Source organism: Hyaena hyaena, unplaced genomic scaffold (assembly GCF_003009895.1).
Source record: "Hyaena hyaena isolate Hyena2069 unplaced genomic scaffold, ASM300989v1 scaffold_16, whole genome shotgun sequence".
NCBI lineage: Eukaryota > Metazoa > Chordata > Mammalia > Carnivora > Hyaenidae > Hyaena > Hyaena hyaena.
Genome location: NW_024080650.1, coordinates 461,507 through 483,470, shown reverse-complemented (window position 1 = coordinate 483,470; position 21,964 = coordinate 461,507). Strand labels below are relative to the sequence as shown.

General features: G+C 55.5%; 1 protein-coding gene and 1 long non-coding RNA gene across 9 annotated transcripts in view; both read left to right on the top strand.

The window, feature by feature from the left end:
- LOC120225599 (vasopressin-neurophysin 2-copeptin) overlaps positions 1-21,329 on the top strand; it is a 57,295-nt gene extending 35,966 nt beyond the window's left edge. For 4 of the 8 annotated variants that reach the window (XM_039223804.1, XM_039223790.1, XM_039223798.1 and 1 more), the window contains one exon: positions 1,104-1,818. In XM_039223804.1, coding sequence (XP_039079735.1) covers positions 1,104-1,375 — 272 coding nt within the window. In that variant the 3' untranslated portion in view covers positions 1,376-1,818. Of the gene's footprint in view, positions 1-1,098; positions 1,819-19,379; positions 19,501-20,706; positions 20,909-21,150 lie in introns of those variants that run through there. The other 4 variants (XM_039223821.1, XM_039223815.1, XM_039223812.1 and 1 more) reach the window with 2 other exon arrangements.
- LOC120225650 lies at positions 8,453-9,935 on the top strand. Its single transcript, XR_005526849.1, has 2 exons — positions 8,453-9,410; positions 9,571-9,935. It is a non-coding gene; the product is annotated as an uncharacterized LOC120225650 (long non-coding RNA).
- Positions 21,330-21,964: the final 635 nt, after the last annotated feature.

Below are 21,964 nucleotides of genomic sequence, written 5' to 3'. Positions count from 1 at the left end.
CCACCCTGGCCCCTGTGCCGTCCCCCTCTCCCCATCTCTTACAGCGGCCCCTGCCATTCCCGGCAGCCACTCTCCCCTGTGATGTCACCCAGCGCATGGCACTCCACCTCTCAGACTCCTCCCGAGGCATCCCACTGATCTTGGAACAAAATCTAAGACCCTGCTGCCGGTGAAGTCCTACGTGCCCCAGCCTGCCCCCTTTGTGGCCTCACCCAAAGCCAGTCTCTGCCATCACAGCTCTGTGTCCCGTCTTTCTTTGATGGACTAGCCATTCTTTTGTTTTGTTTTGTTTTGTTTTGGCTTTGCTTTGGTTTTGGACCAACCATTCTTTGTACTTGCCGTCCCTCTCTTTCTGTATGGCTGACTTCTTTTCTTCCCCCGAAAGGCCACCCTTGCCCTCTCCAGAGGGGCGTGGACTCTGGGAGACAGCGGCTTCCTTAGGCTAGAGGCACGAGAGAAGGAAGCGCAGCAGGTGCAGCTCCGGGAGGCAGGAGCGCGGGAAGCGGGGAAGGAGGGAGCCTGCAGCGCAGGGGCACTGACAGGTCAGGAGGGGGCTGCTGGGCCGGAGAGAAGTCGGAGCCAGGCTCGGCGGGCAGCTGCACACGGACCTCAGTCCTGCCCGCGTGGCGCCTTCCCTCCTCAGTGGTCCTGCCCAGCCCTGCGACAGCCCATCACTGTCTGCTGTCTCCTTTTCTGGGTCGTCTCGCCATTCTTGTAGTTTACATTGTCGGGATGGGCCTGTGCCTCACTCTGACCATAGCAGCCTGTCCCAGGGGAAAGCAAATCCCGCCCGGAGACCGCAGACCGGGAGGGAGGGCTCAGTGCGGCCCTCAGATGCCAGCTTTTCTTGAGCACTCACTGGAGCACCAAGATCTGATGATTGAGGGGAGGCCTCCCAGGTTTCCAGGCTCCCCGACACTCTGTCCTCCCGGAGCAGCCAGACGTGGCCCCAGGAGGGATAAAGCCATGGCTGCTGCAGGGGTGGGGCGGGGAGGTTTCTTGTCCCACGGTCAGGCTGATGCCCCGCCATCAGGATGGAGCCTGGCCCAGGGGGTAGCTCTCCTCTCACCTTGGCCTGTTTCCTCCCTCTGTCACCAGAGCAGCCTGGGAGCACCCCGGGGCCCGAGTGCGCCTCCTGCAAAAGAGCGTTTTCTCCCTACTTCAAAAAGGAGCCGGTGTACCAGCTCCCCTGCAGCCACCTCCTGTGCCGGCCCTGCCTGGGCGAGAAGCAGCGCTCCCTGCCCATGACGTGCGCCGCCTGCCAGCGTCCGTTTGCCAGCCAGGACGTGCTGCGTGTCCACTTCTGAGTGACCGGCCTCAAGCGGAGACCTGTGGACTGGAGTTGCTGAGGGAGTGTGTGTGTGGTGGGGCATGAGCCCCTGAGCTCCGGCCAGATCCCAGGCACAGAGGGGCCCTTTGTTCCCCAGGGGCTTTCCCTTTGCCTCCCTCCAGAGCTTGGGGGGGTGGGGGCAGGGCACAGGGGAGGGGCGCTGCACTCCTGCTCAAGTGGCAGTAGGGTAATAAAGCCATAGTTTGGGCCGGGAGGGATAGGGGAGGTCTCCCTGCCACCCCCCTGCCAGAGCCCAGGGCTTGGTAGAGCCAGCCCCACCCTGCCGAGAGCCCCCTGATGTCTGCACACACACCCCAGCCCTGCGGGATGGACATGAGTGGAGCACAAGAAACCGTGGCTTGAGAGCCCAAGGGTGGCTTCCGCCCTGTGTCACCCAGAAGGGTTCCGTGGCTGGAGTCTGCGGTGAATGACTCAGCCCCCGACTGGCAGATGACTCTGAGCCTTAATAAAGCGATGGTTGACGTCTGTCCTCTGTGGACTTCCTCCCGACAGAGTGCCTGTCGGTGTCGTCATACTCCTGTCCCCCACCAGCACCCACACAAAGTGGGACCGTCACAGGGCAGCCGCCAGCAGTCACTGCAACCCCGTCCAGCTGCAATTCAGGTCAATAGCCTGAAGGGACAAGAAGTCACATTTCCAGATGCGTGGCATGTGTCAGGGTTTGCACGTGGGTATGTGTGGGGCGGGTTGGCAGCCTCCTTTGGGCCGGTGTGGCACCTTGGTGGAGCTGGCGCACTGCCCCCTGAGGGGTACGGAGCTTTCCTGCACAGGGCTGTTTGGGGGGGCGGGGAGCACTTGTTTATAGGCTGCATTGTTTTCATTCAAAATTCAGCTTTGTGGCGCCTCAGAGGGACAACGTGTATTCCTACAAGTGTTTCCTTGTGGAAAGGGAAGGTTCTAGTCCCTGGAAGGATGGCAGTGAGAAAATGAGTCCGGCTGCTCCCCGGGCCCGTGAGGATGTCAGGAGGGGGCAGCTGTAGATGCTCGAGTTCATCTTGAGTCCTCAGGGCCATTGGCTACCCTCCCCTCCCCTCGTGCTCCAGGGGGACCCCAGGGAACGGCCCCTGCCCTGGAAAGGAAGGAGCTGATTAAAACCTGATTCTCAGACTCTAGTCCCAGGAATTTAGACATCTGGGGGTGAGGTTAGAGATTCCCGGGGGGATTTGTGCATCCTCAGAGGAAATTCCTTCCCTCACGCAGCCTCACCCGACTTCAGGGTCTGCACTGCTGGGCTTGCCTCTCAGCTGGTGGGGCTCCTGTGTGCTCTTTGGCTTCAGATGGCCTGGCCTTACCCTCCTTGCTTGCCTGTGTTCTAAGAAAAGCCCCAGCATTTGGAGCAAAAGCACCGCTGGGGGTGGGGGGTGGCTCCTTCAGCCTGTGGTGGCCTCAGGGGAGCCTCCCTGGAGCAGGTTCACTTCTCAGGAGCCCTTCTCTCCTGAGGGGCAGCCTGTGTGCCTCACACCAGGGGGCCAGAGGAAGCCACTTGGAGGGGGCCTACATAAGGCACATCCAGATGGGACAGAGCTGCCTTCCCTCTAGCGGGAGGGAACTGGTCATCTGCATTTCAAATGGACTCCCGTGCCCCAGGAGGCTCTGGTGGGAAACCAGGCCTGGGAGCCGCTGGTGTGGACCATTCCTGTCCTGTGACCAGGTGGAGCCACACCCACATCCTTGGAGATGCATCCATTTTCATCTTCCTCTCTTTTTTTAAGCTCTACACCCAACATGGCACTTGAACTCACGACCCCATGATTGAGGGTCATATGCTCTATCAACTGAACCAGCGAGGTGCCCCTTTATCTTATTCTGAAAAGCCCCCCAAAAGCACCTGGTCTTTCACCAGCCTTCCCAGAAACAGCACTAAGCAGGGCTGGCTGGGCAGCTTCTCGTCCCTAGAAAACGGGAACAACATCTCGCTCGCTGCCAACCCGGTTCCAAGGGCAGTTTATTTCTCAGCAGAGCCCGGGCCAGGCACAAAGCAGCTAACCAGTAAACACGCAGTCGGACTCTTGAGTAGACACGGGACCGCGAAGCCTCGATGAGGCCCGCTGCCCCCTCGCCGGCGGCAGGTTTGTGGGGCGCACGTCTTCCCCGCTCCTGTACCATTTACTCGGCACCAAGCCCATTTGTAGTGCACAGCCCTGGGCTTGCTGGGCCGTAAATCTCCATCCCCAAGGAGCAGTGCGGCCTTGCATCCTGGCTGTCCTCCGTGTGGGGCTGAAGCCCCAGCCCTCGGCCACTCCGTGCCCTCCAACAGGGACTGGGCCAGCTCCCTCCGTGTGTGGCCCGCCAGCACCGGGGGCGACGGGAGGGAGGGCCACTTAGAAGAAGTAGAAGAACCAGACGGCCAGGAAGAAGAGGAGCAGCTGCTCAGTGCTCACAGAGTATTCCGTCCCCCGGAAGCCTGGCCGGAAGCCTGGCCGCAGGACCCTGCAGCACCTGGGAACCCGGGCCGAGCAGGCCGCCTTAGCGCCTGGCCGCTCTGCTGCTTCCCGCGGGGCTGCAGCCCGAGACCGCCTGGCCGCCCGGAGCTTTTCCATCCCCCAGGAAACCAGTCGTCTGCCGCGGGGGTTGCTGTAAGTAGGTCTGCAGACAAAGCCACCTGCCCCTGGAGGAAGCCGCCGCCCGCTGGGCTCCCAGGCCGTTGCTAGCCTCCCGCCCCGCAGGCTTGTGATTCTGGGCCAGCTGCCATTGTGACAGCTGTGGGCGGGGTGGGGCGCCTCAGGGCTGTCCCCTCCCTCGGAGGTGGCCGCTCCGCCCTCTTCCAGTCCCTGAAGCCCCTCTGCAGACTGCACTAGCACACCGCCCGCCCCCCTCCCCCCCCACCGGCCTCCAGGGCCACTGGCTTGGGCAAGGTCTTTCCTTCCAGTTCAGCCTAGAAGGGACTGGCCAGGCTAGGAATCAGCCAAAGATGCTGTACAGCAGAGGCCATACCCCAGGCTCCACCCCGCAGTGACACCCTCACTCTCTTACAAAGAAGTGCCATGGGCCAGAAGGGTGATAGGATCTCCAGAGTGGCACGGGGAGGAGGTGAGGATGAAGGGACAAGGGGCAGCCTTGCGGCGGCTGGCGAGTTCTCTCCACCAAAGGTTTGTGCCCCAGTGAGGCGATGCTACGCGTAAGCATCTTATCGCCATGTGACCACACAAACATTCTGGGGTTGTTTTTTCCCTTACAAGGTCTTACAGTAGGGGAGGGAAAAAGTACGTATATATGCTGTGTGGTTCTGTTGACTGCTGTTTCCCTTAACGTCCTTTCATGGACATTTGCCCTTGTCATCAGACACTATTCTTAATACTGAGATCATTTGAAAAAAACAAGCCGGAGGAAAAAAAAAACAGGAAAATGCTGAAGATGAAGAATAGCTTGGAGCAGGTGGGGAGAGCTGACCGTTGTACACACAGACCAACAAAACAGAACTGAAAATCCAGAAGCAACCCCAGTGCCCGTGGCAACTCAAGGTACATAGAGGCGGCATCGCCAACCAAGGGGAAAATGGACCTTTTACAAAGTGGTGCTGGAGCTCCTGGAAGAAGGAAACCATCCAGGAACGAGAAGAAAATGGAAAATGAGGGGGTTACTGTGAACCCAGGAATGAGGAAAACCCTTCTTATTCAAAATCCAGATACAGGATGGGAGAAGAGTGATAAATTTGACGACACTGAAATGAAACAAAAACAAAAAAACTTGTACATCAGGGGAAGAAAGTCACCATTAGCAAAGTAAAAACATAAATTACAAGCTGGGGGAATATGTTAGGACTTGTATTATACAAATGGTTAATATATAGCTTCTAAAAATAAAACACTGATCCGGGCGCCTGGGTGGTTCAGCGTCTGGTCGGTTAAGCGTCTGACCTCAACTCAGGTCATGATCTCATGGTTCATGGGTTTGAGACCCATATCAGGCTCTGTGCCTGCTTCAGATTCTGTGTCTCCCTCTCTCTGCCCCTCCCCTGCTCGTACTTTGTCTCTTAAAAATAAACAGTAAAAAAAATTGTTTTAATAAAAATAAAACACAAATTCATAAAGAAATGCAAATACCCTTTTAAACATATCAAAGACACTCAACGTTGCTCATAATGTGATAAAAACAATCCTGAAACACCGTGTCTTGCTGAGCAGATGGGCACCCCCGCGCTCCTGGGGGGAATGCGAGGGGTACAAACTGAGGAGGGCAGGGCGACAGTACCTAGCCGAGCTACGTGTGCGTGGGCCCTCTGACCCAGCCACCCCACTCCCAGGATTCCAGCCCCAAAGATTCTCTGGCAAAACTAGTAAGAGAACACTTGTCGCCCTGCCAGAAGCGGCCTGCAACCTGAGCAGCCAGCCAAGGCCCTGGCGGCTCCTGAGAAGCCATATCACCCCCCACCCCCACCGCAGTGGATGGGCCAGGTGTGTCCAGAAAGAGTGCCCAGGAACAGGTGGTTTACACACTCATGATCATGCATATATTACCAAGGAGGTGGTGGAGACGGAAGGCCACCTCCCATGTGAGTTTCAAAAAACAAAAAAACTTTGCACCCAAAATTTTTTAGGGGCGGGGGGCGGGGTCCCTGGGTGGCTCAGTTGATTAAGCTGACAGCTGCTAACAGCTCAGAGCCTGGAGCCTGCTTCGGATTGCGGAGTGTCTCCCTCCCGCTCTGCATTGTGCTAAGTGCTTTATGTGTATTACCTCATTTAATCCTTGCACTCTTTTTTGTTTTTTAGATTTATTCATTTTTGAGAGAGAGCAAGTCAGCAAGCAGTGGCAAAGAGAGAGAGAGGGACAGATGATTGGAAGTGGGCTCTGTGCTGGCAGCAGCAAGCCCAATGCAGGGCTTGAATTCACAAACCGTGGGATCACGACTTGAGCCGAAGTCAGACCCTCAACCGACTGAGCTACCCAGGGGCCACTCCCCCTTTTAAGTAAGTGCTCCTACCAACATGGGGCTTGAACTCACGACCCTGAGATCTAGAGTTACATGGCTCTACAGACTGAGCCAGGCAGCGCCCCTCCCCCCATTCCTTAACTCCTGAAGGAGGAAACTGAGGCTCAGGTCCATGAAGAGCTCAGCTGACTGACTTGAAGGCCACTCCTTACCCCTGAGGTGCCCTTCTGCTGTCAGAGGCTGCCAAAGGGCAGACTCAAGTCCCCTCCATAGGGGTGGCCTGGATGTTGTCACGAGAGGGCCTCTAAGGATCCCGCTGTTGAGCTGGGACCTCAGGGCAGAGACACGGCTGGCACTGATCTGGTGCAACTCCTCAACCTACAGGAGCCTTTTTCTGCTCAGGCCCAGCTCCACCATGCAAACCAGAACCAGAGGCATAAAAAATAGTCTAATTTTGGAATAACAACCCATGACCAAGCTAGGGCACAGCTTCCGAAAATTAAAAAATATTACACCTCCAGGCACAAAAATAAAAGCTCTCCCCCAAACAAAAGACTCGGCACAGTTAACTTCATGTACGTGGAGAAATCTGGTTGAAGTGTGAATGGAAAAGTACCCGTCATGTGCGGCCACTGATGGAAGAGGACACAGGAAGGAGCAGGTGCGAGTGGCCCCGGGATGGTCTCTGGCAGTCCACGGTCATGGTCACAGCGGTGGGGGCTGGCATCCCACGGAGCTGTGGTTGCCGCACTGCAGATGGCGACCTTGTTTTTGTGACGTGTGTGGCTGGGGGAGATCCCGTTTGAAAGAGAAACGGGATGAGTGGGAAACAGTAACCAGATGGACCCTGTGTGGTCCCGTGGGGTGGGAAGGCATGAGGGATAGACAGGCTAGGGGACTGTCCCAGGAAGGTGCCGGGGTTGGGAAAACTCCCGAGGCGGGAGTAAGGAGGAAGATGGGCAGTCTGATACCCTCTAAACCAGTAGGGGTTGAAAACAGAGGGGGTAGAGGCATCTGGCTGGCTTAGTTGGTGGAATATTCTACTTGGTCTCGAGATTGTGGGTTCGAGCCCCACGTTGGGTGTAGAGATTACTTAAAAATAAACTCTTAAAAAGAAAAGAAAAGAAAGGGGGTAGAGAATCAGGGTCTGGAGAGGCAGAGACACAGGCTGGCCTCCCCCGCCAAGGTTCCTGATACCCTCCCCTTGGGTCCAGGGCCCAGACACCAACTGTGACTCAGCTGATGAAATGCAACCCCATGGCTCATTAATTAAGGAGCCTGCAATTAGCCTGTCTCAGGAACCAGGATCCTCCAGAGAGAACCCCTCTGTCCTGCCTTCCTCTCCCTCCCACCCAAAAGATGAGATCAGGCTTGGGGGGATCTGGCCCCTGGGAAAAAGGAGGGGCAAGAGAGCACGAACACAAGGGGAAATGAGATGCCAGGGCACGCACTGATGCATGAGATGGCCTCGCAAATTGACCCTTGGTAATAAGATGACGGAAATGACAGTAGGCGCCGCCACCCTGAAAGTTTCTGGGGGCAGGCTGGGTGCGGCTGGCTAGACCTGCCCTAACTTGGTCTGCATAATGCTTGCAAATCTGACCACCGCAGTTCAGTCTTAGAGCCCGTCAGTCAGTCCGGGACCAAAGAAACAGATTCAGCAACCGAAATGCCATTTCACACTGGGCTGTCACTCCGCAACACCTCCTAAAATCCCCCTGTCCCCCATCCACCTCCCGGCCACCTCCCGGCCACCTCCCGGCCACCTCCCACACTACTCTGCAGCTACTTTGTCGCCTCCCTTTTCAAGACTCCTTGGAAAAATGGATCCCAAGCCTTAGTCTTCATCCTTTCCTCCTGACTTCATGCCCCGTGACTATTCTATTTTTATTTATTTTTTAAGCTTATTTATTTATTTTTAAGTAATCTCTACTCCCAACATGGGACTCAAATTCACAACTCCGTGATCAAGGGTTGCACACTCTTTCAACTGAGACAGCCAGGCATCCCCACTGTGACTATTTTATTTTATTTTATTTTATTTTTAATGTTTTATTTATTTCTAGGAGAGAGAAAGAGAGAGACAGCGTGAGCAGGAGAGGGTCAGAGAGAGAAGGAGTCACAGACTCCGAAACAGGCTCCAGGCTCTGAGCTGACAGTCAGCACAGAGCCCGACGCGGGGCTCGAACCCACGAACTGCGAGATCATGACCTAAGCGAAAGTCGGACGCTCAACCGACTAAGCCACCCAGGCGCCCCTCACTGTGACTATTTTAAACGACTAGTTGCCGATCAAAGTGCCCAGCGCTCCTCCATGCGAAGGGGTGCTCTGTTCCTTCTCTCGACTCTGGACGGGCTTGTGGCTGCTTCGACCAATTGAGTGTAGCAACAGTGACCCTGTGTGATTTCTGAGGCTGTCATAAAATGCCACATCACTTCTGCCTCACTTTACTGGAACACTGGTCAAGCCCTTGTTTGCTAGAACACTCCCGAAGCATTCTGGAAGCTGGAACGCTCAAGAAGTCCAACTATCCCGAGGCCACCAAGCTTCAAAAAGCCACGGGGTAGGCAGGCCCTCCAGTCGGCAGTCCCAGCCGAGCCCAGCCTTTGGGTCACCCCAGCCCAGGTGCCCAGGCACATGGGTGAAAAAGTCGCCAGAGGATTCCAGCCCCTCGCCATTCGCACGTCCAGTCATTGTGGAGCAGAGAAAAGACGTCCTTCCTGTGCCCTGTTTGGACTCCTGATTTTCAGAATCTAGGATCATGATACGGAGGTGGTGGTTTTGTGTCGCTGCCTTTTGGAGTGGTTTGTTTCACAGCAGTAGTAACTGCAACAATGAAAAGAGCCTAGACAGCTGTCCAGAGAGAACTTGGGGGGGGGGTGTTGTGGCGGGGACAAACCAGGAAGGCAAAGCCAGAGTCGTCCTCAGCAGACAGGGGAAGGAGAAAGCCTCAAGATGTTCCTATGCTAATACTCTCCATCCTGACGCGTGTCTGTGCTGTCAGCACAGACAGAGGAACGTGACACTCACTGGGGCTGGCCACTAACTTGGTCATTTACTGAAGACTCTGTGTGGGACGCATTGCAGGGCCCGGGGACCCACTGAAGAAAGGAACACTGTCTGGTGGGGCAGAGACACAGGGAAACACGTGAATCAAGCATTTTTAGGGTCGACCCACAGGAGGAGGAGGTCAGTTCTACTAAGCTTAGTGGTGGGGGCAGAAAAGATGGGGCTCTGGTTCTGATTTCAGAACAATATTTCAGGGGCTGTTTTGGGTGTGTGTGGGGGGGGAAGTTAGCGCCACAGCCTCCACTGCCGCTGCGTAATACCATCTCGGTTTTCTCTCAAGCCTCAGTTTCTTTCTCCATTGGACACAGTCCGAGGGAGCTTTATACAGACACCCCGGGGATGGGCATGGGAGGCAAGCAAAGCCAGACACTTCTCCCTGGACTGTGAATCTGAGCAGAGGGACGAAGCACCACTCATCCCATGGTGGACTCCGGGCCCATTCGTCCCCCAGATGCTGTGAATATTGGTTGCACATGGCTTACAGCCGACCTGTCCCTGAAGATCTGACCTCAGCCAAGGGCAGCCACCTCACCAAGAAAATGCCTGGGGGATCCCCTCCGCCCCCCGGCCTCCTTGACCAAGAACTAATACTCGGATACATAAAAAAATCAACCCCCAGGGTCGCCTGGGTGGTTCATTCGGTTATGTGGCCGGCTCTTGATTTCAGTTCGGGTCGTGATCTCACGGTTTGTGGGACCGGGCCCTAGGTTGGGCTCTGTGCTGACAGTGCGGAGCCTGCTTGGGATTCTTTTTCCTCTCCCTCTCTGCCCCTCCCCCCCACTCACATTCTCCCTCTCTCTCTCTCAAATAAAATAAACATAAAAAAAAAAATTACCCCCCCCTTGCCTCAAGGCAGGGCAACTCTGGAGCTCCCCAGAGCTGAGGCCAGACTCTGGCTGACACATCCTCGCCCAGCTTCTTCCCCGGCCCAGTCCTGCCTTGCTCCCTCCTTCCCTCCCTTGTCAATCACGCGGACAAGAGCCCCCATCTCAGGGGCTGCTGCTGGGGACATCCGACACAGCCATTCCAGGAGTCCTTCCCGATTCATGTTTCTCAAGCCTCCAGAACCATTCAGTCTCTCAGCCCAGGTTTCTAGCTTTCCTTTACGTTATGAGCTCTTAATAAGCTTTCAGTGAATTCCTTTTGCTCACATTTAGCAGATCTTGTTAGAGAACACAGAACCAGGAGTAGAGGGCCGGCACCAGACCCTCAAGAACATGAGGGGCGTGTCGAATTGTCCAGAAAGGGCCAGAAGGTAGCAAAACGGACATGCACGTTCCAGTTTGGACCCCGGTGTCCTGTGGCAGGTGGGGATGAAGCAGTCTTTGGAGTCACGTGACCTCCTGAGGGCATGGTTCTGGCAGATTCTGGTCCACTGCCACAGGATTTCAGGGTTTTAGGGCTTCAAGGACAAGTAATGCCAAAGAGAGGGGCCTTGGCCCAGGCCTCATGCCTTAGAGGGTCTGTTTTGACCCTCCCCCGGGGTGAGACCGGTGGATATTCGGCCTCGAATATGCACCCTGGGGGCCGTGCCCTGGACACTCTACCTAATGTCCCCATGCTCGTTTCTTTTTCTTTCTTTCTTTCTTTTTTTAAATGTTTATTTATTTTGAGAGAGATAGAGAGAGACAGGTACAAATGGGAGAGGGGCAGAGAGAGAGGGAAACACAGACTCCCAAGCAGGCTCCAGGCTCTGAGCTGTCAGCACAGAGCCTGATGGCGGGGCTTGAACTCATGGACCACGAGATCATGACCTGAGCCGAAGTCAGACACTTAGCCGACTGAGCCACCCAGGTGCTCCTTTGTTCACTTGTTTCCAGAGCTGGAGGAGTCCTTTTCTCTGGGTCTGTGCCCAGGGGGACCCACTTGAGGTGTGCAAACGTGCCTGCGTGGTGGCCAGAGGAGGCGGTTTGTGAGGCACATGGACAGCACGCCCCCGTGTGCCTGTCCCTGGGGATACGGGACGGAGCGAGGCTGCAGGGAGAAGCCGGCTCCCCGGCGGCCAGCTCTGCCCCAGGACTCCCAAGAGCTCGGGACTCCAGATTTGATCGTGGGCTTCTAGGTCGTTAGGAGCACATATTTGTCAAGATGCCAGAACATGTATTATTTAACATTTTGTCAGCTTGCCCTGCAACCTGGTTCAGTAACTCTGTTCCTGCCTAGCTGTGCGACCCCGGGGGGGACAAGACACTGAGGTTCTTGGCACCGCAGGGTCCTCCCACGTGACGTGGTCTCCGTGAGTCTACAAATCCCTCCCAGCCTGGGGCCTGCAGTGAACACGTTACTGGCCAGCAGCCGCCCCCTCCTCTTCCTCACTAACAGAACCCCAGTTTGGAAGGAGCCTGTGAGCACACCCAGCCCTGGGGCCAACCTCGGCCCAGCCTGGAGGAGCTTGGGAGTGGGGACCCTGGGTCCCCTGAGGGTCCCTGAGAAGGGAAAGTCTCGGAGGAGGGAACCATTTTGTGGCGGCCCCCTTGCCGTGAGGAGAGACCCCCGGACATGGGGAGGGTGCCGGAAGGGAGTAAGGAAGCCTCGGGTGACAGCCTGAACCCTGAGAGGCCACCAACCTCCGACTTTGAATCCTAGTAAATATTCGTGTTCTGGTGTTTCAGTCATAGTTGGCCAGTTATGAGACAGTGGAGGGTGAAGGACACAGACCCTGGGCCCTGGGGCCCAGTTCTGCTGGTTCCTTTTTTTTTTTTTTTTTTCACCTGTGCCTCCTTGGGCAAGTCACTCAACCTCTCTGTCCTTGTTTCCTGTCAGCAAATGTCAATAAAAAAATACCTCCTCCTTTCTTAGGGTTTTATGCCCGTTCCAGAAGGAAATGCGGGTGAACAGTTGGGCCCAGCGCTGGCTTACGCTCACCGCTGTGAACTCTTTGCTGTCCTCTGTGGGTCACCAGGCTCTATGGCCTGTGTCCTGTGCTGTGTCCTTACGGCACGGAAGGAATGAGGCACCGAAGGAATATTCGAGAAGCCTTCCCGGCGCCTCGGCCTCTGCTTCCCGCTCTCCCTGAGGTGAGGTGCGCCCTTTCCTCAGACGGGAGCGGAGCGCAGGGCCGGGCCGGGTCCCCAGGGGCGCCCCCCAGCCCGCCGGCGGGGCCGCGGGCGCCGCGCTCATGCGGCCCTCAGCAGTCTGCTCACGGCTCTGCGGCCGCTGCGGGTCCCCAAGGCCCTCGGGGCCTCTTCCTGTCTTCCCTCCGGCCGCCCTCGGAGCTCTCGGCGCCCCCAGCGGCTGCGTGGCGGCGGGGACACCAGGCCGGGCCACGCGGGGACCCAGCTGGCGCTGAGTCCCCGGGGGCGACTCCATCCATCCTGCCGCCACAGGCTTTCAGCACTGGAGGGTCAAAGATAGGGCTCGATCGTCTATTTTGCTTCTTATCTAGGTTGTTTTTCCAAGTAAGACTTTTTATGAGGCCTTTTCATTTCTGACTCGTGGAGGCTTAATGTAAGCAATCTGATGAACAGTCACACCGAGCCCTCCCTAGGAGCGTGTTTCCTCACGCGGGGCGTGGGTCCGTCCCGGCCCCATACCTGTCGGCCCGAAGCCCAGCGTTTTCTCACGTTCCTTATCCTTGCTCAGGGTATCGTCTTGGATTCAATTCACTCAGCAGGTTGGGGCTCCTGCACTCGTGCTCACTGCTGTTCCCCTCTTCACAGTTGACAGGGCATTTGTGTGTCTACACTGCCGAGGGTCCTGGGGTCACTCTAGTGGAAAACAGGGGAGGAGGGAGAGGGATAGACTTACTTCCGGCAGCAGAGACCCTTTGAAGATGAGGTCAACGCTCTTGCCCTTCCAGTAGGTGCCGCGAATGTCATGTGGTACAGCCATTGGGTTGATCTTGAGAGAAGGAGATAAGAACCCGGATAGGAGTGACCCGGGCAGTTAACTGTTACCTGTTCTCAGAAAAGAGGGTCTAACGGTAAGGTAGTCTGTTAAAGAATATTCTGAGATTTGAGGTTTAATCTGCAGGCTTGCAACTCTTTGTTTTGTAAATGTTTCAGAAAATCTTAACGTTTATAGCACCTCCATCTGATTCCCTTAAGTCCTCAGTGAGATAGGAAATAGGATTAGCACATCAGGCAAGTAACCTTGGGAACAGATGTGGCTTGCCCACAGTCATACAGTAACTCCCTGGAACGCGGAGGCCGGTACTCAGGGCTTCCCACCCTCCCTTCCTCCTTTCCATAAGGTACTGAAAATCCTGTGGAGCACCTGGGCGGTTCAGTCGGTTGAGCGTCTGACTTTGGCTCAGGTCATGATCTCGACTGTTTGTGAATTCAAGCCCCACCTCAGGCTCTGTGCTGATGACTCAGAGCCTGGAGCCTGCTTCGGATTCTGTGTGTGTCTCTCTCTGTCCCTCCCCTGCTTTCACTCTGTCTCTCTCTCTCTTAAAAATAAATAAACATTATGCACAGCAAAGGAAACAACCCAGAAAACTAATAGGCAACCAACGGAATGGGAAAAGATAGTTGCAAATGACATATCAGAGAAAGGGTTAATATCCAAAATCTATAAGGAACTCACCAAACTCCACACCCGAAAAACAAACAACCCAGTGAAGAAATGGGCAGAAGATATGAACAGACACTTCTCCAAAGAGGACATCCAGATGGCCAACAGACACACGAAATGATGCTCAGCATCCCTCCTCATCAGGGAAATACAAATCAAAACCACACTGAGATACCATCTCACGCCAGTCAGGGTGGCTAAAATGAGCAAATCAGAGAAATCTAGATGCTGGTGAGGATGTGGAGAAACAGGCACCCTCCTACACTGTTGGTGGGAATGTAAACTGGTGCAGCCCCTCTGGAAAACAGTGTGGAGGTTCCTCAGGAAACTAACAGTAGAACTCCCCTATGACCCAGCAATAGCACTGCTAGGAATTTACCCAAGGGATACAGGAATGCTGAGGCATAGGGGCACATGTACCCCAATGTTCGTAGCAGCACTCTCCACAATAGCTAAAACATGGAAAGAGCCTAAGTGTCCATCCACAGACAAATGGATCAAGAAGATGTGGTTTATCTATACCATGGACTACTACATGGCAATGAGAAACAATGAAATCTGGCCATGTGTAGCAACATGGATGGACCTTGAGGGTGTTATGCTGAGTGAAATAAGTCAGGCAGAGGACGACAGATATCATATGTTTGCACGTATAGGAGGATTAGGAGGAACTTGACGGAGGAACAAGCGGGAGAAGAAGGGCGGAAATGGTGGGGGAAAGGGAGAGAGACAAACCATGAGAGACTCTTGAATGCTGACAAAAACTGAGGACTGATGGATGTGGGGGGGGGGGACGGGCATGGAGGAGGACACTTTGGGGATGAGCACTGTTATGTGGAAACTAATTTGACAATAAACTATTTGTAAAAAAAATAATAAATAAATAAACATTAAAAAGCTAAAAAAAAAAGAAAAGAAAAGAAAAGAAAACCCACTGTGTGACAAGCACTGTACCAGGCTACAGTACTGAACAGAAAAACAGAAAGATGGAGTCCTTTCTGCCCTGGGGCTTTCAATCTAGAGGGGTACAGCCATACACGCACAAAAAAATATAAACAGACAAGTAAATGAAATGCAGGTTGTAGTATGTACTATTAAATCCCACAATATTGACCGAAGTTAGAAAATAATCAAGGTGGGGCTGAGGGATGCACCAGGTGGGCGGTCAGGGAAGTCTCTTCTTAGATGACATTGAAGCAGCCATGTGAATCCCAGGGAGAGCTAAGGGTAGGTGGGCCTTCTAGGATAAGGAAACAATGCATTCTGAAATTCCAAAGCAGGAGGGAAAGGAAGCAGAGAGATTTTAGATATATTCTAGGGGCAGGATTAATAAAGAGTGAGGAGAGTCTCAGGTTCTGTGAGGAGCCATTGGTCGGATGGTGGTGTGACTGCAGTTAGGGAACCCTGGGTGAGAGCATGGGGACAGTTAAGAATCAGGAGTTGAGTTTGACCATGTTAAATTGGAGAGGTCCATTGATTATATAAAGGAAGGTGTCATTAGGCAGTTGTAACTACAAGTTTGGAACTCAGGGGAAAGGCCCGAGATATGAATTTGGGAATCATTAGTTTATAGAAAATATACAAACTCATGGGGTTAGAAGCAGTTGCCTAGAAAGAGGAGAAGAGAAGAGATGTAGGAATGAGCCTTGGGGTTCTCCAACATTTAGAAGTCAAGGTCAAGGGGTACCTGGTGGCTCAGTTGGTTGAATGTCTGACTCTTGAGTTCCACTTGGTTTGTGAGTTCAAGCCACACATTGGGCTCCATGCTAATGGTGCAGAGCCTGCTTAGGGTTCTCTCTCTCCCTCTCTCTTTGCTCACCCCTCAGAATAAATGGATAAACTTTAAAAAAATGTCAAGGTCATAGAGGAAGAGGCAGAAAAGAGTCTGAGAAAGAATATCCAGTTTGGTAGAAAATAAATGAAGTGTAATTTTATTTTATCTTTTTTTTTTTTTTAAAGATTTTATCCTAAGTAATCTCTGTACTCAACATGGGGCTCACATTCACAATCCTGAGGTTAAGAGTTGCATACTCTACTGACTGAGCCAGTCAAGTGCCCCTGAAGTATAGTTTTTTTTTTTTGTTTTTTTTTTTAATGTTTTATTTATTTCTAGGAGAGAGAGAGACAGCGTGAGCAGGGGAGGGTCAGAGAGAGAGGGAGTCACAGACTGAAACAGGCTCCAGGCTCTGAGCTGGCAGTCAGCACAGAGCCCGACGCGGGGCTCGAACCCACGAACCGTGAGATCATGACCGAAGCGAAAGTCGGACGCTTAACCGACTAAGCCACCCAGGCGCCCCCCTGAAGTATAGTTTTAAAAAGGACAACTCACCCATGTCATATGCTGCTAGGGAATTATGTAAAATGAGGACACAGACATGACCACAAAATTTGGCAATGTAGAGGTAGTTTATGACCTAAATAATAGGAGTTTCAATGTGCTGGTTTTGGCAGAAGCCTGGGTGGAGAGAGTTGACTTCTGGATAAAAATAGTAGATGGACCACAATGAAAACCCAAGACAATCACTAACTCAAGGGAACACAGAAAGTTGTTCAGGGATGAAGAGGTCATCATAACATAGTATATAGCTTAGTGCAGAGAACATATTTGCAGTCTAACTCATAATACTGATCTAAGCATTATGACATCATTATATCAAGAAAATGGTGAGTGGGAGAGCACTGTGGGGGGTAGGGTGGGAAGGGACTGGTGAAAGAGCTAAATCCTTTCTAAAATGACATGTGAGGGGCACCTGGGACACTCAGTTGAGTGTCCAGCTTGGGCTCAGGTCATGATCTCACAGTTTCTGGGTTCAAGCCTTGGGTCAGGCTCTGTGCTGACAGCTCAGAACCTGGAGCCTGCTTCAGATTCTGTGTCTCCCTCTCTCTGTCTCTCTCAAAAATAAACATTAAACAAGCAAACAAATAAATAAAATGGCATGTGAATAAAGATCCACGAGTCCAGAATAGAGAAGGTGTGAAACAGTAGATTTGAAAAGGGAACATATAAGGGAAGTGACATGTAGGGGATATATTTGAAATGCCAGTCAACACAGTAACAAGCCTTTTTCTAGCCCATGCGTGTTCCAAGAAGGTGGGTATAGGGAGAAGCAGGCCCTCCAGCATAACAAAGGAGAAGGTGCTTGGGGTCTTTAGTGTGAGAGGCAAGGCTTAGAATGATGATCTTGGTAGACATGACTGTTTGGGAGATGGGTGTCCTGGCCTGTGCCAGGGCCCGACCCCTTCAATTACTGTAGCCCCATCCATTTTCAGATGATAACTCAGACCTGAAGTGCAGAGAGGTAAGGTGCTGGGTCAAGGCCACACAGCTGGCCTAAACCAGGCCTGTGGCCTCCACAACCCAGAATCTCAGTAGGGCGACAATGGGCACCCAGTTTTGCTCTAGGCCCCAAGAATGGAATGAAAATGTTCCTCCTGGGTTAACCCAGAAATCTACTCTCTCTGGAAAACTCTCTTCAGTTTTTAATAAGAATAATGGCATTAATAATACATACTACTGGGGCACCTGGGTGGCTCTCTCAGGTTAAGCATCCGACTTCAGCTCAAGTCATAATCTCATGGTTTGTGAGTTCAAGCCCCATATCGGGTGAGTACAAGCTCTGCTTCGGGTCAGCCCTGCTTCTCTCTCTCTCTTTGCCCCTTGTGGGATTCTCCACACACACACACCCCCCCCCCCGCCCTTCAGTAACTTGCATCCTCTCTCTCAAAAAATAATAGAATACTGTTATTAATTAGCTTTACAATGGTGCAGGAACTTCTCTGAAGCTCTTACATATTACATTACTTCAGTCCTCACAACCCTATGAGGTGTATCTAGTATCTTCCCGACTTCACACTGGAAGAAAGTGAGGCACAGAGAGGTCAAGTCACCTGCCCAAGTCATGAAGTTTTGAGCAACAGAGGCCAGATTCGTGACAGGCCATTGGCTCCAATGTCCTCACAGCCCCTAAGAGGATGTTCCTGTGAAGGCTGGCAGCCTGTCCTGACTGCGGTAGGTCCCTCCCTGGGACACTCTGGAGCCCTTACAGCACTTGGTGGCGGGGGAAGGCTGCCAGAGCTTTCCTGCAGCACCTGGAGGGGAGGCGGCGAGCCCGGCGCTGGGAGAGCTGGGGGCTGAATAAATCCTGAAAGGGCTAGTGTGGCCAGCCCGGGGCCGGGGACCAGACGGGCACTCCAGTGGTCCAGGGGAGGGAGGCTTTAGTCCCTTCATCCCACCAGCCTGGGGTCAAGAACCAAAGTCTGCACGGGGCGCCTGGGTGGCTTAGTCGGTTAAGCGTCCGACTTTCGCTTGAGTCATGATCTCGCGGTTCGTGGGTTCGAGCCCCAGCGTCGGGCTCTGTGCTGACTGCCAGCTCAGAGCCTGGAGCCTGTTTCAGCCTCTGACTCCCTCTCTCTCTGACCCTCCCCTGCTCACGCTGTCTCTCTCTCTCTCTCTCTCTCTCTCTCCTAAAAATAAATAAAACATTAAAAAAAAATTAAAAAAAAAAAAAAAAGAACCAAAGTCTGCTTTCTCAGGCTGGGCTCATTTGGCTGTGGCTCCTCCCAACCCCCAGCACCAAACCTTCCACGCCCCTACTTCCACCCTAAGCCCGAGATGGTACCTGCCCTGGTCCCCACAAATTAGGGTCCTCATACGGGTAGGGATTGGGGCAAGTGGCTCGCCCCTCACCTTTGATCCCTACCGGGTTTGGATTTCTCCTTTCCTCCACAGGAACTCCCCTACCTCCATATTCCCACCTGAGAGGGGAGTGATGGGAACATGCCAAGAAGCTGACCTCGAGGTCCCCAGCCTCCGAGTCCCTGAATCCTGCCCTGGGTGTGTGTCTGGGGAGGGGTGTGCCCAGCTTCCCTGGGAGCCTGTCCACTCACCCTGTGGGAATCCAACCATTCATCCATGTTGGTCCCTCTGCTTGGTCCACGACAGCCATCTCCTTCTCTGGTGCAGTCAGGACAAAGCCCTCTGGCCGCCTGACCTTGGGTCTGTGCCGTCCTTGGTCACTTATCCTCTCACAAGGCTAACCCTCCTCATGGACTTCTACACACCTGACTGTCCCCTGTCCCATCACTCCTGGGCTGGGGCCTGACCCTGCTCCTTGCACACCAGCCGCTCGAGCCTCCCTCCGCGCTTTCTCAGGGGGCTGTGTCTGGGGACAGGCTCAGTGACCCCCAGCCTCTTCTGGGCTGCCAGAAAGCTTGGGGATGGTCTCCTGGAGAGCCCCTCACATCTCTCCCTCTCCTCAGGTTCAGAGAGCCACAATCACAGTCACAGCAGCTCCTGTCACATCGCAGCCACACGGCTGCCAATGACAGCACGGAGGCCGGCACTCCCCCCCCTCCACAGGCCCCCACAGACAGGTCCACGTGCGTCCCCAGATGCCTGAATCACTGCTGACGGCTTGGGACCTGGAGGCCGTGGGCTCCTGGGGAGTCACTGGGGAGGGGGGTGGCGGCCACGTGGTCTCCCAGGGAACACCTGCGGACATAAATAGGCCGCCAGCGAAGGCAGCCCAGCACAGTCCGCACAGCGGTCCCACGCACTGTGCCCACCTGCTCCAGGATGCCGGACACCACGCTACCCGCCTGCTTCCTGGGCCTGCTGGCCTTCACCTCCGCCTGCTATTTCCAGAACTGCCCGAGGGGTGGCAAGAGGGCCATGTCTGACCTGGAGCTGAGACAGGTATGACCGTGGCCCATCTCGGGGCTGCCTGGAGGAGGTAGTGCCCTAGGGCTGGCATCTGTAGTGCAGGGGCTGGGATGGAGCAAGTCATGGGGGAGGCAGGCTTCAGGTGATGGGCCCAGAAGAAGGGAGGCTTGGCACGGCTGGGCAGAGGGGGCCAGGCTGCCGGGCAGGCTAGGACAGGCTCCAGGGCTTCCTGGACACTATCCCCAGCCAGGCAGGGGATGCAGCAAAGACAGGCGTTTCCCCAGGAGCTGGGCTTGGGGCCGGTCAGTGAGAACTGGGCGGCGAGGCCTCCGCTGTGCCCGCGGGGGCCTCGCAGCCCCGAGCGGCTCTGTCCCAGCCAGCATTGGAGGCCTTTCCATCCAGCCTTCAGCCTCTCCTGGCCACAGCCCTCCCAAACCCCACGCAGAAGCTGGCCATCGCTCTGAGCTGGTTCGAGCGAGGGTGCCGCCTCCTGCGAGGAAGTTCTGCTGGGTACCTAGCCCAGTTCTCCTGTGCTGCAGGTCCAGTCGGTTCCCTTTTATCCATTCCCTTCTGTTTCCCTTGGAAGGAAATCCAGTCACCATGCTCAGTTCTGGCCAGGCCACGGGTGGCTAAATTTTGAGCTACTGAACAAACTAGAGTGGATAGGTAGGCAGCCCCCCCCTCCCCCCCCGCCCACCACCCTTCCCTCTGCTTGGCACCTTCGGAAGCCTGAGGCACCAAGGTGCCTCATGCTCTCCCTGGGGCTCCGGCTCCTTTCACCCACAGTTAGCCCACAGAGGTGAGCAGAGGTCAAGGCCCAGAGAGGCCCACCAGCTTGCGGTGAGGGATAGGAAAGTGGAGGAAGGACTTGAAAGTGTTCTGGGCGGGGCAGGAGGCTTTCTGCTAGGATCGTGGGTGCTGAAGATCAAGTTTGAGTGATGGCACCGAGGGAGGAAGGTCTGAGTTATGGGAAGGGCGGTGGACCGCTGAGAGTAGGGTGCACACCGCTGATGGCCCCAGAGCTGAAAGGGAGGGTGTCTTCCGCGTAGCCTCGGGGTGGGGCTCCCACAACGAAGACGGAAGGTGCTGAGGGCTGTCACGGAGAGAGCTGTCCTCAGTCACCTGAAAACCAAGGGAGTTTAGTGGACGTGCGCCCCCTGCCGTGACCGCGGCCCCGGCGACCCCGAGCCGCCGCCCCCGGCCTCGCAGGGCCCGCGCTCACCCCCGCCCTCCCGCCAGTGCCTCCCCTGCGGCCCCGGCGGCAAAGGCCGCTGCTTCGGGCCCAGCATCTGCTGCGGCGACGAGCTGGGCTGCTTCGTGGGCACGGCCGAGGCGCTGCGCTGCCAGGAGGAGAACTACCTGCCGTCGCCCTGCCAGTCGGGCCACAAGCCGTGCGGGAGCGGGGGCCGCTGCGCCGCCGCCGGCGTCTGCTGCAACGACGGTGAGTCTTCGGGGGCGACCGGAGGGGCGAGTAGGGGCAGGGCCAGGGGCCAGGTGGGGGCGGTGCGGAGGTCCCGGAGGGCGTGGTGCAGGGGGGCGGGGCCGGGGTCCAGGTGGGGGCGGTACGGAGGTCCCGGTGGGCGTGGCGCAGGGGCGGGGGCGGGGCTGGGGGGGGTGTCCCGCGGGTCCCGCCTGGCGGATCTGGGTGGGGTCCGCGCTGCGCTCAGCCGGAGCCCCCCGCAGAGAGCTGCGTGACTGAGCCTGAGTGCCGGGAGGGCGCCGGTTTTCACCGCCGTGCGCGCGCCAGCGACCGGAGCAACGGGACCCAGCTGGACGGGCCGACGGGCGCCTTACTGCTGAGGCTGGTGCAGCTGGCGGGGGCGCCCGAGCCCGCGGAGCCCGCCCCGCCCGGCGTCTACTGAGCCGCCCACCCCGCGTCCCCCTCCGCCCCCGCAACCCGGAAAATAAACCATTTTAAATGCACCCACAAATGTCCTTCTCTGTCTCTGGGGGGGGAGGGGGGGCAGAGGAGAGGGTGGGCGCAGACCCCCACCTCACCCGCCGCAGCTAGTCCGGGACCCGTAGGGGAAGAGATCTTGGCTCTGCAGAGTTCTAGGGACCGGGCGACCTGGGGGGTGGGGTGGGGGCAGAACCAGAGCCGGGAGTAGGGCACCCTCGGGCAGAGGTATAGAAGTAAAGTCAAGGAGGGGAAAGACCTCGGTGAACAAGATAGCGAGAGGGGACAGAGCCGAAAGGTGGAGAGGGAGACGTTGAGAGCGTTAGAGGGAAGAGCGAGAAAGGCCGAAGGGGAGGAGCCAAGGGAGTTCCTATCCGTATTTACATCCCAAGAGACTGAGGCACAGCTTCAGGGACCCACCCAACACCCCAGATTCCAGTCTACTATTTCATTCAGGGCTGTGTGTGTGTGTGTGTGTGTGTGTGTGTGTGTGTGTGTTGGGCGGGGGGCAGCAAATCACCTCAGATACTGCAGAGAGAGGGCCAGGTACTCTTCGTCCGGGAGGAAGACGAGCGGCTGGCATGGGGGCCCTTCAGCCAG